The 17,052-nt window shown below is 39.9% G+C and overlaps 1 protein-coding gene across 2 annotated transcripts in view; it reads right to left on the bottom strand.

Annotated features, from left to right (window-relative positions):
• Window positions 1-17,052, bottom strand: part of LOC112944104 (phosphatidate phosphatase LPIN2-like) — a 115,961-nt gene that overhangs the window by 48,826 nt on the left and 50,083 nt on the right. For both annotated transcript variants that reach the window (XM_026035472.1, XM_026035475.1), the window contains exons 26-37: window positions 13,973-14,109; window positions 13,010-13,154; window positions 12,265-12,324; window positions 11,946-12,013; window positions 10,969-11,082; window positions 9,695-9,782; window positions 8,926-8,964; window positions 8,735-8,840; window positions 7,060-7,223; window positions 6,157-6,193; window positions 5,844-5,866; window positions 4,245-4,300 (exon numbers count right to left, since the gene is read on the bottom strand). In XM_026035472.1, the coding sequence (XP_025891257.1) occupies window positions 4,245-4,300; window positions 5,844-5,866; window positions 6,157-6,193; window positions 7,060-7,223; window positions 8,735-8,840; window positions 8,926-8,964; window positions 9,695-9,782; window positions 10,969-11,082; window positions 11,946-12,013; window positions 12,265-12,324; window positions 13,010-13,154; window positions 13,973-14,109 (1,037 nt within the window). The remainder of the gene's footprint in view (window positions 1-4,244; window positions 4,301-5,843; window positions 5,867-6,156; window positions 6,194-7,059; window positions 7,224-8,734; window positions 8,841-8,925; window positions 8,965-9,694; window positions 9,783-10,968; window positions 11,083-11,945; window positions 12,014-12,264; window positions 12,325-13,009; window positions 13,155-13,972; window positions 14,110-17,052) is intronic.

Here is a 17,052-nt window from a genome sequence, read left to right as displayed (position 1 = left end):
AAACCCATAGAATGCTGTAGAGTCCAACTTCAAAAATCAACTTGTTTCTTAAAACAGTAGTGAAAGTAGCACATCCCAAATAAAATGAGGACACAGCCACAACATTAAGGCTGTTACATTGCAGCAAATGCTGTTCTTTTAAGAATGAAGAAAATCCCTTGTGAATGACTAATTACCTCAGACCTACTAAATCAAGACCTGGGGGTCTGAAGATTAGGGTATCATAATATTGTAATCCTGTTTAACTGCTATCTCTCCCAAGAGGCTTAAGGGTCCTGGAGGCCTGTTTGCACTCGCTCCCCATCTGCAACTGCTCTCCCCTCCTCTCATCACAGCACCATGGGAAACTTCCTAAAAGTGCTCACAGAAGTGAACATCACGCAGAGAGTCAGCAGTGGAAAGTTCACTTCAGTGCTACACAGACCTTGCTATGGACCTTTCTTTAGGAAGGAATCAATATTAATACTAAAAAGTACACTGGTCTGAACTTCAAGTGAGATTCAAAGTAGAATCTTAACTTTTTCCTACAGGGAACTGAATGATCTAGAATTAAGTTTCTTTTCTATTTTCTTAAAGGATCTTCATAAATATATGCCCAAAATAGCTGGAAAGGCCACACATTCTTAGTCCTTTATGCACTCATGATAAAAATGAACTGTAAGAAATCTGTTTTACAGGCTACATTCCTTCTGCTGCTTTATATTAATTATGTGACATGGGACAGAAGAGGTACATCCACAAAGCTACAGAAATGCATAAACAGAAAATAAAATAAAATAAATACAAAACCTTTTTCTCTCTCAAGAAATGAAAATCAATCAACTCCACATCTCATAAGCATTAAAATGAGGACAAAAGGGAGGAAGTCTTTGCTCCATCAACAGTACATATATCTTGGCACCAAAGACACGGTCTGGGTGTGAGGGGGTTGATGCCTGTTGGAAATGGCCTCTATCTGATTTCCTGCAGCAGCTACAGTTGGTGACTGTGTGGGGCTTTGAAAGCCCTTGTCTCAGCCCACCGGTGGGAATGTGGTCTTGCTTGTCCTATCAGTCCATCTTTTTGAACAGCATGAGGAACACAAGGGGTTTTGTACTTCCCCCTCTTCCTTAACGCTCCCCACATAGACCTATCTTCAGCCTCAACCAGACATTATGTCTGGGTCCCTTCCAGTGCTCAGTATTTCCTCATTTTGTCCTGATTCTCGAACAAGCAACGTTGCTTGTTGTCCCATTTGCCACACAAAGACCTAAACGAGCTGATGTCCAATGGGCAACTTAGTTTGTGCAACTTGGTGGCATCATTGAAAGTGGTTTGAATTGGTGTCAGTCTTTCTTAATTCAAAGAGATATAGATGCAGTGATAACCCCTTTTTTTTTTTTCTCCAAAAACCTCCCTTGAAATAGCTGTGTATTGATTAACCCTGCATTGCTAGCTGCTGCTTGACATCAGTGCTCCTTTTTGATGTTCCCAGCTCTTATTACTTATACTCTGGTTACTCGTGTGCAGAGATTTATCTTATCATTCACTATGCAGATGGTGAGATCTTTATTCATATTAGCATTTTCTGGAAGGTGATTCCAAAATCGTGGAGCCTTAGCCAAGGAGAAATGATTGCCATTTCAACTGCTGTTTTGGGGGCTAGATTTGTTTGTCCTGTGGACAGGAGATTCACTGATGTTTCTGTATCTTTATTACTCACCCAAAACTACCAATTATAATGCTGTGTTCATCCTGTAATCATTACCTCAGTGGGGATAAATAAATAAATAAATAAAGGACTGGAAATCTGTCTAGGTGTCCTGGTAAGTGAGTGTTCATGGTAAGTATCTGACTACCTCAAAAAACCTGGGTGGTCCCCACCTCTTTGAACCAAATCCTGGCATTTCAAACCTGTGGCGCTGATGTAGGTGCATTTGGACCTACAAAGTCCTGCAAGTCCAGACCTTTCTGTCCCCCACTACCTTTTCTGCCCAGCACTGCAGATTATCACAAGAGGTAGCATGGCTATCAGAGAGAACCATGTCATTGTATTTAAGGTCTTTCTGTTCCTCCCACACATTAGCACAAGCCCACATTTGTGGGCAATCTGGGCTAAGATGCCAGCTTAATAAAGCAGCTAAAGCTCACTTCTCCCAGGCTACCTGTGAGGACAGAAGGGTGGAAGGAGGGATGCACAGAAGGATGCAACATTGCCCCTGGGTCTGCAACTGCTTGTCTGCCAGAATCCCAAGTCTCCTTTAAAAATAACCCCCCTGAAGTAGTTACAGGCCTTAACATGGTTAGAACAGTCACTGGGGTTAATTTGGCCAGCTGTGCACAAACCTTCTACAACTACCTGCTGTCAGTTCAAATTCCTCCCTAATATGGACTTACATTTCACCTGGAATAACACTGGTTCATGTGTTCACACACATACCCTTCAGCTTGCATGCAAAAAGCAAGGTAATAGCAACACAGTCAGAGTGCTAAGTTTAAGTCTGAGGCATACATATGCTGGAAATTCAAAGGATATTCCAGGGATATTCCTGTTCCTAAGCTCTATAGGCCACATTGGATTCAGAATCAGTTTGCAACCGTAAGTCCTCTACTACCTCATTTACTCTTTTTGGCTTTTCCAGAAACCTTGACGATTGTGCAATTTGGATGAATTACACAACAGATAGAACTGCGTTCACCTCTGTCCAGCATATATGCAAACAGATGAGCCAACAGCACCCAGACGAGCACTGTTTTTCCTGGTCACTCTATGTCCTATCCCTGTTCTCAAAAACAGCAGCTACTGAATCCAGAAATGTAAGGTCAAGGATATCCGTGTTGGGTTCTGGGAGTTTTTCAGTAGCTCATTCAAACATCACAAGTGTTCTTGCTATCATGGACAATGTGTGTCTGGGTAAAATTTTGCAACTCATTTTTTACAATCTTTCTTTCCATAAACTCTTCACATTTTGATTTAATGAGCTCATACTCTTCCATACGACTTCATTTCAACACTCCTTTGGCAGAAAGCTTAAAACTGATAATAACCACCCAAATTTTATCCCCTGACAGAGCAGTATGACTATCTCATATTCAAGCTCATATTTCTGCAGTTTTAACAGAAAATCTGCAAATTCATTCAGTTTCTTTGCTTCTTCTTTCACAGTTCTGCAGTTACAATATGTGTATGAGAACTTCCTCTTTTTACAGGATTCCCATAAATTGATTAATGTCCTAATGAAAGGTCTTATCAAATGTTGCTTCTTTTTATAATGCTAAGATACTTAATTTTCCCCAAACTGCTGCAGTCAGCAAAGCCATATCTTGTGTCGCCAGCCGACTCAGGCTAAGATTTTAAGTTCTTAATACTTCCCTTCAGCTTATAATCAAATGGTTTTGATCCAGCTGGCCTAGAACCAGCTAAAGACAGACATATGAGGAAGCTGCCTTACTGCTGTGATCACGTTACAGTTTTTCAGCGCCATGCACACACCTTGTTTTGACACTCATGCACATTTTAAGCAGGAAGTGGCAGGCAGCTGACCACAGAGAAGTGAGCAGCAGATACTGCCGCTGCTCTCAGTGCTTATGGAAGCAGAGTGCTCGGAAATGGTCACCAGACATTTAGGAAGGGCTTCTTGGGTCATCTGTTCTGTGCCCAAGCCCCAGTGTAGCCACATTCATCTGATAACACCTTATGAAAATCTTTCAGATAAAATCTGCTACCTAATGTAATTTCGTGCCATATCAGTGATTTCTTTTGACTTCCTTCCTGTTTACCCTGATGAAGCAGAGAAGAGTTTCTCCTTTTGCCTAAAAGAGAATTGAAATAGAATGGGTTGCATGTTTGACACCATTTAAAATTCAGCCTTTCCAGGTCTGACTATCTTGCCAGTTCTTGAGAAAGTTAACTGCATAAGCTGCAGAATGACTAGCTGTCCTGTAAGAAGAAGAATGAAACCTTCCCTGATACTTCTCTTCAAAACTCTATCTGTAAAACCTGTGCATGAATTTTTAAAGACGTGGTTACATAAGGAGTTTTTGTCTCAAGTCACATTGTCATCTCACTTTTATCTAATGAATAAGAAAAGAAACTGCCCCCAAAACACAAAACCATCTGTCCAAGATTGTTGCATTATATACAGAAGACAGGGAATGAATAAATAATGCAGCAGATTTCAAAGATGGAACCTTTAAAAGAAGGTGAAAATTCAAGCATTCGAGCTGTTTGGTTGTTGTATAAAGCTTCAGTTAATTCACTGTACCTTGCCTTCTTGGATGGTGACGACATCGGGCAACCCTCCAAGTACCCGTGCACGATCTGAAAATACATCAGCATAATTTTCTTTAATGTTTCAAAATCAACTCTGTCCCAGATTTTGTTTCCGCCCCTAGTTTTCTCCTTTTATCCTATTTATGTACAACTTGTCTCTAGTATATGTGCATGGACAGAATTATTCAACAGCATTCTTTGCACACCATTTGGACTTACAATAAATTTGCAGGAAAAAAAAAATGTGTTAATAGCTGACAGTCACTTATTGAAGGAACTTAAAGTACATGGCTGTGTCTTGCAGATTTTGCCACCAGTGAACTCAGTATTATTTTTGAATGTGCAAAAATATCTGAATTCTGGGGATAGGATGCTCCAAATTTTCCATGTCATAACCTAAAAATTCTGTGCTTATGTAAAGAAATGAGCAACAGTGGAAATTAGGCTTTGATCTAAATGCAAGGACAGATTCCAGTCTTGGTGACAGCCGTGAAATTCCACCACTTTGTTTGGATATATTTGGGTGTAAATGAGATCGAAAATTTCAAAGTCGTGTAGCAATCTTACAGAAATAAAACTAAGCTGAGTACATGCAACCTTTGATGCACACATTCTGGGGTAGGGATTTTATTAGTTTTAAGTCTTGAAGCTTGACAGAGGAAGGAAATGAGTATAGACGGTGCTGCCTTTATCACTTCTGCTAATTCCTCTTTCTGTAAAATATGTGGTCTGGAGTAACTAACCCGATGAAACCAGAAACAAAGCTGTATTACATCAAGTGACATGTTAGCCCAATATGAACAGTCCAGAGTGAGAAATGAGCGGCTTAGGGTAGGGCTACCAATCCCTTCATATTGTCTCAGCTAGGACTAGTAGGGATTCTTGCACATTCCCAACACTCGTCTATTTGGAGCACGTGTTCAGCAAGGAATTCATTCAGATCTGTACTCATTCAGTCCCCATTTCTATATAGGTCTGAAAGAAATCTGCAGTGAGGGAATTTTTGAGGTGTTACTTTTTCCATGCATTTTTTGTACAAATAGGAAGATAGAGCTTAATAATTCAATGTGGTTTCTAATGATAAAATTATTAATTAATGGCTATTTGGATAGATATTCTAAATACAGAAGGACCGAGAGATCCAAATATCTGTTTTCAGCCATACAAAAGCTAGTGCAGGTTTCAAAGCCACAGCACTTCTGTATATGGTGCAGAGCCACTTAACACTTTATATGGCTCAAAACTAGCTGAGCAACTTCCTCCAGCTTTCAAAACAAAGTGGTTTTTGTGCCACCTTTTGGGCAGAGATCATGCATGAGACATCTCATCAATAATAATAACTTTTAGGGACACTAACTGGTAATGGGAGCAGGAACTCACGCTACAAAAAATCAACGTAGCCCATAATTAGTGTCATTGAAAGGTTACTGTCCTTGCTTCTCCTTGGTGTAAAAACAAACTAGTCTGAGGATGTGCACGTGCATGCACACATGTATACCTGCTCTCTCTCTCCCAAAATACAGTTTTTGTGATATGAAGAAAACCTTTATGAACCATTTATTATAACTATTGTCAAAGAAGGTTCACTTACTTTTCTCTGCAATTGCAGCTTGCCTGGAGTTGAGAGAAACAAAAAGAGGTTTCATTAGAGGTCTACTTAGAGCAACTGAAAAAACATATTTTCTTTTTAGCTGTTTTTAATCAATTCAAGAAAATCTCATCAATTGACAATATTGTTTTTCCTTTAATACCAAGGTGCTATATAAGCATTATATCAAAGAATTCAAGGACAAGTACTAGGACTAGTATTTGTTTCACAGCATAGTTTTAGTTCTAACAGAAAACAAACATGTAGTTTTTATATTATGGATGCCATTGCTGTGTTTAGATGGCACAATACTTACTTTAATCTCTGGAATTCAGCAAAGGCTTCATCAAATGCTGTGTAAAGAGAAAAGTTGATTTTAAAGGTAGGTTCATAGAAGAGTCACCACAATTTTAAATTTAAAATGTAGACACATTAAAGAAACATTAATGTATTGATATGGCATGATACAAAAGATCTGTTTTATTCAAGTATTTTTCACATCTGCTCTGAAGGCTCACACTGATGGCCAGCCATAAGCAAACTCACTAAATCCTCTTACACAGAGCTTGCAGACCCAGTGTGAAACTTTTGGGATGGCAACTGCTGTGGACAGAAAGTCAGCAGTTCAGAAGCAGCTCATCTATTCCCTAGGATCCGAGAGCTCTCCCAGAGGAAAAGCTTCCAAAAAATCACTCCAAATAATTTTAGCTGTTCCCCTAGCTTTGCTTCATTGTCTTGATGAAAGGGACCAGTCTTGACATCTCTAAAAAATAAGAAGCCTTATTATATCTATCAAAGAAGTACAGTGGGGGGAAAGCAATAGAACAAACTTGCTCCTTACTTCCTCCTCCAAATGCTACTTGGACAGGTGAGATACAGAGGCCATTCAGTGACCTCTTGTAGCACTTGTATTTAAAATTGCCAGCCAATGTCAGAAAGACAAGGGTTTTTTTAAGATACCCCAGAAACTGAGCTGGCATCTCACTGGCCAGCACTGCAAGCTAATACTTGGTTGGTAAAGCACGACCTGAGAGCAGACGTTGGGGCATATGATCTGTGCTTTTCCTTCACACACACTGCCAGGTTGCTGCACTGCAGGGTACACACAGAGATCCTACAGCTCAGCAGGTAACAGGTCTGTAGCAACATCCTGCTACACATGTTCCTGCCACGATGCCATGTTCACATACAAATGATATTAGTAGATTGAGTGGCCTACCTTGTCCAGAAAGATCCACTGTCTTTTTGTGTCCTGTTTTACCATCAAAGAGCTCCATCGTATATTTGCCTTTGTCTTGTGGAGTTGGCTCATTGATCTGCAACCAGATCTGCTCCCCAGTGACACCAGTCTTAACCCTGTCTGTAAATCTAATCTGGGTATCACTGTAAAATATAAAACAATGTTATCCTTTCATTTTACAGGAGTACAGATAGGATTTGCTTATGTTGATTCAGTGAGTACATCTGTTCTTAGTAAGTGATTTCCAAGCTGCCATGGTATGACACCATATTTTGAAAATTTTGAAGCCAAATTCTTCCTAAAGATCAAAATGGCAGAATAAATAGGACATAATTTTCCCTTCAAGTTCCAGCTCTCCTTAAAGTTTGCGAAAAGATAATGCATCTTGGTCCATTCTCTGAGTCATGAAAGAGTTAAATTTATTTAAGACTCAGATGTCTGGAGGATAATCTATGCATATTCAAATGTTCACTTTCTCTTCTTAGCATAGGTGTATTTCTGCTCAGGGAGAACAAGACTATGTGTATACGGTGTATCTAAAGTAAAACTACTTTTGCTACTAATATAGTATCTTTCGGTGCCCTGCCATACTCATTGTGTTCCAAGATAAAAATAGTTTCTAAAAATGAAACTGAAAAAAAAAAGAGAAGAGACAGAAAAGGAAGAGAGAGAAGCAATCCAGACGACTTCACAATCACTTCCAGTTTTAATGTGCTTAGGACTCCTGGCAATACCAGGTCAAAATGGATGCCAAGCAGCAGGAAAATGTTGCACTGTTTTCATTTCTTGGACAGCTTTGCTGGTTAGCATCAGCTCCTATAATTATGGCCAGGATGCAGCAACATATCCTGGATATTCTCTGCTTCGTTTGCATAGAGTTTTGTTGAAATATCAGTAATTCAGATTCCATCCTAACAGCTAACTATTACTGTGTCCACAGGAAGTGAAGTGAAATAGCAATAGTATTAATAATGGATTTGAAGGGATCTAAATCATTTACATCTTCAGGTTTTCCGGTGCGAGGTACTTACCCTGGCTGGGAATTCAAAGCTGTCTAATGGATTTGGATATTCAACTCCCACTAATTTTAAGGGCAGCTAGGAATTCAAATTCTTGTAAAAAATTCTCAACTCTTCTGTCTATCATGGTTGGGTTGTGAGCTCGCACAGGAGGGACTGTCTGGATTTTAATGCCCCAGGCCTATGCTGAAACTTGTTTTGTCTCTTAAGCATGAACCTGTGCATTAGAGGTGTGCCCATTTGTGCCCATTTCTGTGAATTACAGCTTCTCGACAAGCAGCCCTCCAGGCTGGATATCTCCAAACCAAGAATCCTGGCCTTTATTCAAAGCCTGTCAGTTCCACAGGTTGGTTGCTCCTCCAAAGGGATGAGGGAAAGATGCAGTTCCTATCTGGGATGGGGAAGCGCTCTGAAGCAACACAGCTTCACGATAGAGGTGGCATAGTGGCCCTGTTCCACCAAGACCTATGTGTCTTCTTTCAGTCTCATACTGCAGTGATTGACTCAAGTTAACGGCACTTACAGGAGAGGAAATGAAGGGAAAACTGGGCCCAACAGCTTTCACATATCCAAGTTTTGTTCAATTTATAAGATCAAGAAACACCGTGACTTTTGCAAAGCCCTTACATACTTACTTGTGCACCCAGCCTACTCTCAGGTCTTCCACATAGTAATTAACAAAGGAGTACAGCCTGATGCCCTCAGCTGTGCTCTGGATTTTCAGGTCAGTTGCAGATAAAGCTGAAAGAAGAGCAGATGTTTTTAGGCAGCCATTCACGGAGTGCCACAATGAGTCATTCATCTGAAAAGAGAGTTAAACGCTTACCGATCCTTCTGCATACTTCATTCATCAGATCCGCAAAAGCTGTGGAAATAAAACCCACAGTCTAAGAGTCTGTGCCTGCAGCTCAAACAGTCAGGAAAAGCACAAGTACCAGCCCTGAAATATTCTCCCTAGCAGGTTCCAAAGAGAAATCAGAGCTACCTTGAGAAACATGCTGGATTTCTCAGCAGTGCAGAAATACAGCCTGTTATTCCATGATTTCCTGACTTTATTTAATCACAGTCTTGAAGACTACTGCTGTAGCTGAACTGAGCTACATTCTCACTTATTTCTTTTTCCCCTGTAAATTACAATATTCACTTGGAATGTTAACCCATCCTTGTATATTATAATGGATACGATTTTTTCCCCACTGGCTTGGCAGAGTAAGTAGGATTGAAATTCTAAACATAGAGTAAGTCCAATGAGTGAGAATGCTCCTAAACTAAAGAATGGCTAAAACAAAATAAAAATGTGAAAGCTTTTAAAATTATCTGGTTCTATAATTTCCTTTTATACTTGTAGACATGTTACTTTGCTTAGCTTTAGTCATAATATTCTCCTCAAATATCGCATAATTCAAATGTAATAACCTATATTCAAATGTTATTTTACCAGAAAAAAATCAGTTTTCTAATAAGAAAATCTTATACACAGGAGGAACAAAACCACGTGTAAGTGACACATGCATTTGACTGTATTACCAAGAGAACTCATTTGCAGGCAAGCATTCGCCCTGTAAACTGCTCTGGCTTACAACACGCAGAATCACCTGCATTCATGAGCTTCAGTTCACTGGAGTCCTTCCCTCTGTCATCCTTCAATAAGACCTCATAGGTTCCAGCATCTTTCTTAGAAAACTAAAATATAGAAGCAGTAAAATTAGTAATGAGAATAGTTACAGTAGAAATCTGGCTTTCATTGTAGATACTTCTGCGTTTTCTCTGAGAGGAGATCTGATGAATATGTATAAATACCTGAGGGGAGAATGTAGGGAGGAAGGGGCCAAACTGTTCTTGGTGGAGGCCAGTGATAGGACAAGGGGTATTGGGTACAAGCTGAAACACAGGCAGTTCACAGAATCACAGAATATTCAAGGTTGGAAGGGACCTCTAGAGATCATCTAGTCCAACCTTCCTGCTCAATGTGAGGAAGAACTTCTTCCCTGTGAGGGTGACAGAGCCCTGGCACAGGCTGCCCAGGAAGGCTGTGGAGTCTCCTTCTCTGGAGATCTTCCAAACCCGCCTGGATGCTGCCCTGTGCCCCGTGCTCTGCATGTCCCTGCTGGAGTAGGACAGTTGGACTAGATGAGCTCTAGAGGTCCCTTCTAATCTCAGCCATTCTGTGATTTTCTCAGGGGGATTTAAAAGGTTATAATTAGCCTCTGAAATATATCCTTTTTCTCACAAGGTACCAGCTTTCTGGAAAGGCCCTGAACTGAGTTCTGTGGGGAGCGGCTTTCGTCTGAGTCTGGGCTGAGCTACTGCCCTGAGTCATAGACTCCCACCCAGCCTTGGCCTGTGCTGCAGGGGTGCCCAGTGCCCAGGGATGGGCATCCAGCCTCAGCTCTGTGATGCCCTGGACCTTCCTCCTTCTTGCAGATGGAGGAATTGAGACGCGGGGCATTAAGAGGTGCATGCAGGTCATGCCCAGCGTCTGCAGCCAGGCTGGGTGACGAACCAGTCTCTTGGACTAGTCTCTGGGCTGGCGGCAGAGCCTGGTCCTTGTAAAGTCTGTGAGTGACAAACATTTTCCTAATGCAACTCACGCAACACAAATATGGTCACATTTTGTTGTTAGGCTGATCTGGAAAGGAAGCTACAAGCTTATTATCTCTTTTGTCATCATTTCCTGATAACCTGAATTAGCAGAGTTAAAGATAGAAAGTTGCTTCAGCTAAAATACAGGCACTTTGTGAGCTTTTCCATTCTTAAAGCCCACTTCCTATTTTGATTGTTCTGCTGAAATATCAGATTAGATCATATCTTTCATCTGAATTCATAGCATTAACATTAATATTTAGGGCTAGCATAGACAGTCACTCACCTCTGATATCAGCAGGGTACATACACCATCTTTAAAATCATGTTCTTCATCAACCATTATCTCCCTGTCATCTTTGTACCATACAATGTGTGTTTCCTTCTTAATATTAGCCACCTAAAATGGGTGAAGACCACACTGTTGTTATTCTGTTCATTTGACCAGATGAGCTTGGCACTACACAGACTGTTTAAATCCTAAAGAACAGCAAACTTTACAGCTTGAGTGCTGTGAGTTGAAGGACATTGTTGCAGGCCTTACTAGTAAAATGAGGGAGAAGAAAAACTGAAGGAATAAAAAGAGAGAGCAAAGAACTATGAACTGCCCCAAGGATTCCAGATTACCGCTGGATCCTGGCCAAAGGATTTTTACACACATGAATAAGAAGAAAAGCACAATATCCCAGAATTCACAAAGAATCTATTTCTATCCAGGTTCCTACATGGATGGATGGATGGATGGATGGATGGATGGATGGATAGAAAGAGGGATGGATGTCTTACAGAACCCAACCTTAAACTAATACCACTAGCACTGACCAAATAACAGAAAAGCATCTGCCCTGAAGAACTTTTCGTTTCTCTTATGCTCTCTGTCCTATACAGAATAATCAGTGTATTGCTGTTTGTTGAGACACTCTTATTTCTGCAAAGAAAACAGAGATTACTGATTTAACAAGGCAATTGTTATCAGACATGTTGGAGTTTGAATCAGTTTGATTTCACCGCTGTCCTCCTCTTTGTCTATTTTTGAGCTCTAGTTTTTGCTTTAAAGATATGCAGCCCTAAGTCTCAAATGATTTGCACTCACACTACAACCACTGGTCATTGTGTTTTCAGAGACTCTGTCACTATTCAATATGTAATTGTGAATACAAAGGCAAAGGGTATGTCTTTAGTTCTCTTCCTCCTCATCTAAGCAGTGGCAGTTCAAAGTATTTCTTTGAACATTGTACCTCTAATATCTCCCATGCCTCTTACCTTACATTTCAACAGCACATTGCAATCATCAGTAACTTCCCATCCCAAGTATTCCACAAAATGAGGACCTGTTTAAAATTACAGATAGATTTCTTTAAAATCACTAGTATTCACAACACAAAAGCAAAGGCTAATGTGCTTTATTTTTGCCAAGAGCACTTCTATATTTTAATGTGTTCATCTTTTTCCTATTTCTCTTTGAGAAGGTAAGCAACTACATAAACAGAATAAGAACATCTATTTCTAATTACTATAAAAAGGCATACTAGTATACTTAAAATAATATATATGTGATTCTTATAAAAATTCCTATCATCACCTTGTTTCCTGTGCCACTCCTTTCTCTGGAAATTTGCTTCATCCTGCAGCTTCTTAAACACTGGGGATTAAAAACAGGAAAGAAAATAAGGCTCTGTGAAATGTGTCATTTGTACATCACTGACTGTTGCTGTAACAGTTAGGTGAAGCCCTTCCCTCTTGGAGGTCAGCGAGAATTCTGCTGTAGGGTCAAGTTTTCACTCAGAAAGTCAATTTCGAACATTTCAGAGTATCAGAACTTGATAGCAGCCAGCTCAACTACCCTAGATGCTTACAGTCACCAGGAGTTTGACGTGTGTCACCTCGAGTGTTATCTGCAATCACACAACCACTTCTCACTCTCAGCAGGAAGGAAAAACAAGCAAGACCGCAACATCAGCAAGCAGCTGAAGTTCTGAGAGGTGCAGGTATATATCATTAGCTGACGTGAGCAGGCATTTACACCAGCTCATTATTCTGGAGAGTTTTAATTGAAGCTGTAGAAAAGCAAATCATGACAAGGCTGCAATATTCTATATTTCTAAAACAATTTCCCTTTCTTCAGACACTTTACAAATAGCAATTCCCCCACACACTCTGTCCTATATGAGGCAGGCAAGCAACATAACATGACCAACCACTGGATTTTTCATTAGTATAGAATAAAGAAAACACTGGAAAGTGAAAAGGACTACTGAGGCATCCTTAGTTTTTTTTTTTTTTTCCCCAGCCTACTACAATCAAGCCAAAAGCTTAGATTAGCTTACCATCACCAATGAGCACAAGGCTGGACTGGTTGGTTGCTTTTCCATCTTGAAGCTGGAAAGTGTAAGTCCCTTCATCCTTGTCCTCAAGTTTATCCATAACCATTTCAACAAGGCCTGTCTTCTGGTCTACCTTCATTTTGTATTTCTTCAGGAATGGAAAGTAAACCATCAATTGATAAATATCAGAACTAAAAAATATTTAGCAAACATGATATGCCATCTTTAGGTGAAATTCTTTGTTTTCTGTATTAAGATTCTTGCCTTATCACCAGGTCTGAGTATGTGACCAAAGAAATACAAAATCTGTTCATGATGGAAGCCTGTTTACTAATGCTGTAAGTATGTGTCATTTCCTGTCACCTGCTGCGTATCGTGTTCTTTTTCACTGGAAAGGTTTAGATTTGCTTATCTTTAAAATAATACTATCTTTGAGAAGATGATATTTTTATAAACTTCAGAGCAGAATTACATAGCATGATCAGTAAAAAGATGTGGATAGAGAAACAATAGCATGTCTTGGTGCAGCTCTGGGAATAGCAAGTTCTGCAGCTAGAAAATTTTCTGCAAGATTTCTCTTTATAAAGTGAATTTCTCTGACAGCACAGAGATGTGAGACTCAAACACAAAAGTACACCAGGGCTGTAGATGAAGGAGACAGCAGTTACTTACCCGGGACTACCTTATTACAAGAACTCCTATGTTCCCCTCTTCTTTACAGAAAATGGGGTACTCGCAAAGATGACAGGAAGCCTTTTAATTCCACTTTGTAAACTGCAACCAGTAGAATTTGTCTGTAGCTCAAAGCTACAGACAAAATCTTTCCATTGATGCTTTCAGCGACATATGATACTTCTTATGAAAATGCGTTAGGATGGAACACTAGTTGAAAGTGCATTGAAGACAGCAACATTAATACTCATTGCTCAGAAAAGGCAGACAACTGTAGGGAATGAAAAGGCTCACCTCTCCATTAAAAATCTCCTTATCGTTAAATACAAAGTTGGCCTTTGCGTTGCCAGAGAGTTTTTCAGCTTGCAACCAGAATCGCACTTCTCCTTTTTCCAAAATTTCCACTGCCAGCTCAGATACGAGTGGGATAGCTACACAGAAGAGAAAGGAATGAAGCATGCACTTTGTCTGTGTCCCAGCAGCTATTTCCTTCTGTAATCTGAAAGCCACTTTTTTCCCTTCATGCTCAGATGTATGCAGTATAACTAGTTTACGATAGCTCTTCATATGCAGAATGCCCTTCCATCCACAAATAAATTAGATGACAGATGACATTTAATTGCTTGATGCTTCAATCACTAGGCCTGCACAGACTCAAAATCTTCAAGATTTGAGTTACTCTTCGTGCCCCTCTGTTCTAATACAAGGATAAATCTATTTCAAAGGCAACCTGCAAGTACCTTTGTAGCATGATAGGGGTCCATATGGCACAGACCCACACTTAGTGAGCAAAGCTTCTCTCTAAGGGCGTCTCTCTAAGAGAGTGAAATGACCCAACAAAGAAACAAAGCAAAACAAAAATCAAGCAAACATGAAGTCTAATCAGCAAGTCCTGCACATTGCAGGATTTTTCTAAACACTCATCTTCTGTGGGTGAAATATTTATCTCTGGACTTCACTTAGTATACATCATAAATCTAACCCATACATTTGTTTACACGCAAATACAGAAATCTATGGCATATAGAACAATTTCTTATGTAAGCAAGAAAAGTTACCATAAATTGTTCTATATCATAGCAAATTTTAGGGCTTTTTTTAATTTGTCCTTGTTCCTGTCAGTAAAAGCCCTTACCTTGCTCTCACTCCAACTTTTTGTAAAGATAGTTTAATCAGCAGCCTTAAATATGGGCATTTAGACTCTGATTTGGGGGCATATTGATCATTTTATTGATTTCTATCACTTTTAGCTTTTTTAGTGGATGCTCAAGCTTTCAGCAAAATCGGACTTTCAGGATTATGGACACAGTATGCAAATACTGCTGAAATCTCCACTTTTTCAGCAGTGTAAAGCCTGCATTGCAAGGCAGCAACATCGAGCTACTGAGCAGGGGTACACAAACACATTGTGAAATGCCAGATTATGCAGTCTGGTGACAGATGCAAAACTCCTCCTCCCAGATGAAAAACAGAATTATGAGAAAAGACACAGGCATAACCAGAGAGAGCAAAATGGCTAGAAGGGAGTCTGGAGGGATGCAGTTACCAAAACAGAGCAGGGCAAAGAGCAGCCACGTTATAAGCATGTCACAGCTGTGCAAATAGCACACGTGAAGCTTCCTTGCCTCCTGCACCACTTCACTTTTGAGAAACAAAAGGGATCTGGGAGCTTGCATAATTTCTTGAAATAAAGTGACTGCGATGCCACGCGAGGCAGCTGAAGCAACAGGAAGGGGGTGGGAATATGAATTAGGCTGCACTGCTCTTGTCTTGCTGTCAGCTCCATGGCAATTTAAAACTCATCACTTGATTTGTCTGTAATTAACTGTGAATATCTTAGTCTAAAAGGGAGAGGGGGGAAAAGTGTCTCAGAAACTGTTACAAAAGGGCTGAATGGGTGTAAAAGGATTCACTTTGGGGAAAGATCATTCACCCCCCAGCCCAAAGGAATCAGACTAATCTGTGCAAACAGTCCTTTGCAAGCAAAAGTCTAATTTTAAAGTATTTGAATTTCCTTACACACCAATTGACAGCTACCTAGGGATCTTCCAGCCATCATGCTTGCAAGGTTTTAGATGCTATTCGTATTGGTACAACATCACAATTGGTATTGGTCCAACATCACAAATCACCACATGCACTTGGCAGAATGTCCTCAGGCAGCTCCCAAATTGAAAAGCTGCAATCATTTATCTTTTACCTAATACCAATACATTGTTGCCCTCACATGTCCTTGAATTCTCTACGACTGGATTATTCAGGCAACCTATTTTCCAAGGTGCCAGCTGCAGGTGTTTTTAAGCCTAAGCTACAATTAAATGCAGATTAGATGTACAAATGAACAAACATGCAAGTGCTTCTGTTTAATCAGAAATGCCTATGAATTTTTTTTTTGGTAGAGAATTTTGATAATGCTCAAACAGATTATTCAGACATATGACTAAAGGTCTGTGCTGATTGACAGGAACTCATGATTTTCCCAGCCTCATAGGCATGACTACACACATCCCACCTCTGTTTGCAATTGATACCTTTTATAGTGTCCACAGGACCTGAAAGGTTCAAATCAAGTAAGACGGTATTCTCCTTTAAATGTTTTGATAAATTTTTCAAGAATTCTCATTTTTGCCTGTGTCTCCTGACTACTTAATGCACACCTATGTATGTACCTAATATATATATAAAAAAAGCCACAATCTGTGTCCTGAGGAACTTAGATTGTGACATTAGCTATGGATACAGAGTGTGAAAGAACACTCAATAGAGAAGGGTCAGGGCAAGTGAGCACATGAGGCAGTAAGAAGGGTTTGTGATGAGTAACTTTCAGCTTAAAGACATAATTAGAAGGAAAAGACTGGGAGGAGCAGGAGTAAACAAGGTGACGCTTTGGCTCTCATTAAGCTGTCAGAAGGTGATACAATATGTTTAGAAGAATAGAGCTGATACGGAAAAGCCCTAGAAGAAAATGAGGAAGAGTGATGATACAAAATGAAAGGCAACTTCTAAGGCCAAGCTTTAACTAGACTGGAGGTGCAATGTGGGCTGAGTTGGCAGAGGTTCCAGCAAAGCACGCACAAAACTGAAGACATTAAGACATAAGCAAGAATTTTAGTGTAGGGAACGACAAAGAAGAAAAAGATATAGTAGGAAAAGATAAGATTTAGACCTCATCTAGTTGTATGTAACAGGATTCACTCTACTGCTCAATTTATTATTACTTCAATTATTCAAGTTACATTCTGCTGAAAGTATCAAAGTTGCACCACCACAAGGATAACACGAAAGTGTAGGAGTTCTGTGGACTTAAGCAAATTACCTTCTCAGCAAGAAAGATGTCCAGATTGTCAAATGTTACAGAAAAAAAAAAAAAAAAA

This window comes from Nothoprocta perdicaria, unplaced genomic scaffold (genome assembly GCF_003342845.1).
Source record: "Nothoprocta perdicaria isolate Ctin4 unplaced genomic scaffold, notPer1 scaffold_16, whole genome shotgun sequence".
Classification (NCBI taxonomy): Eukaryota; Metazoa; Chordata; class Aves; order Tinamiformes; family Tinamidae; genus Nothoprocta; species Nothoprocta perdicaria.
This window is presented reverse-complemented; position numbering and strand designations above follow the sequence as displayed.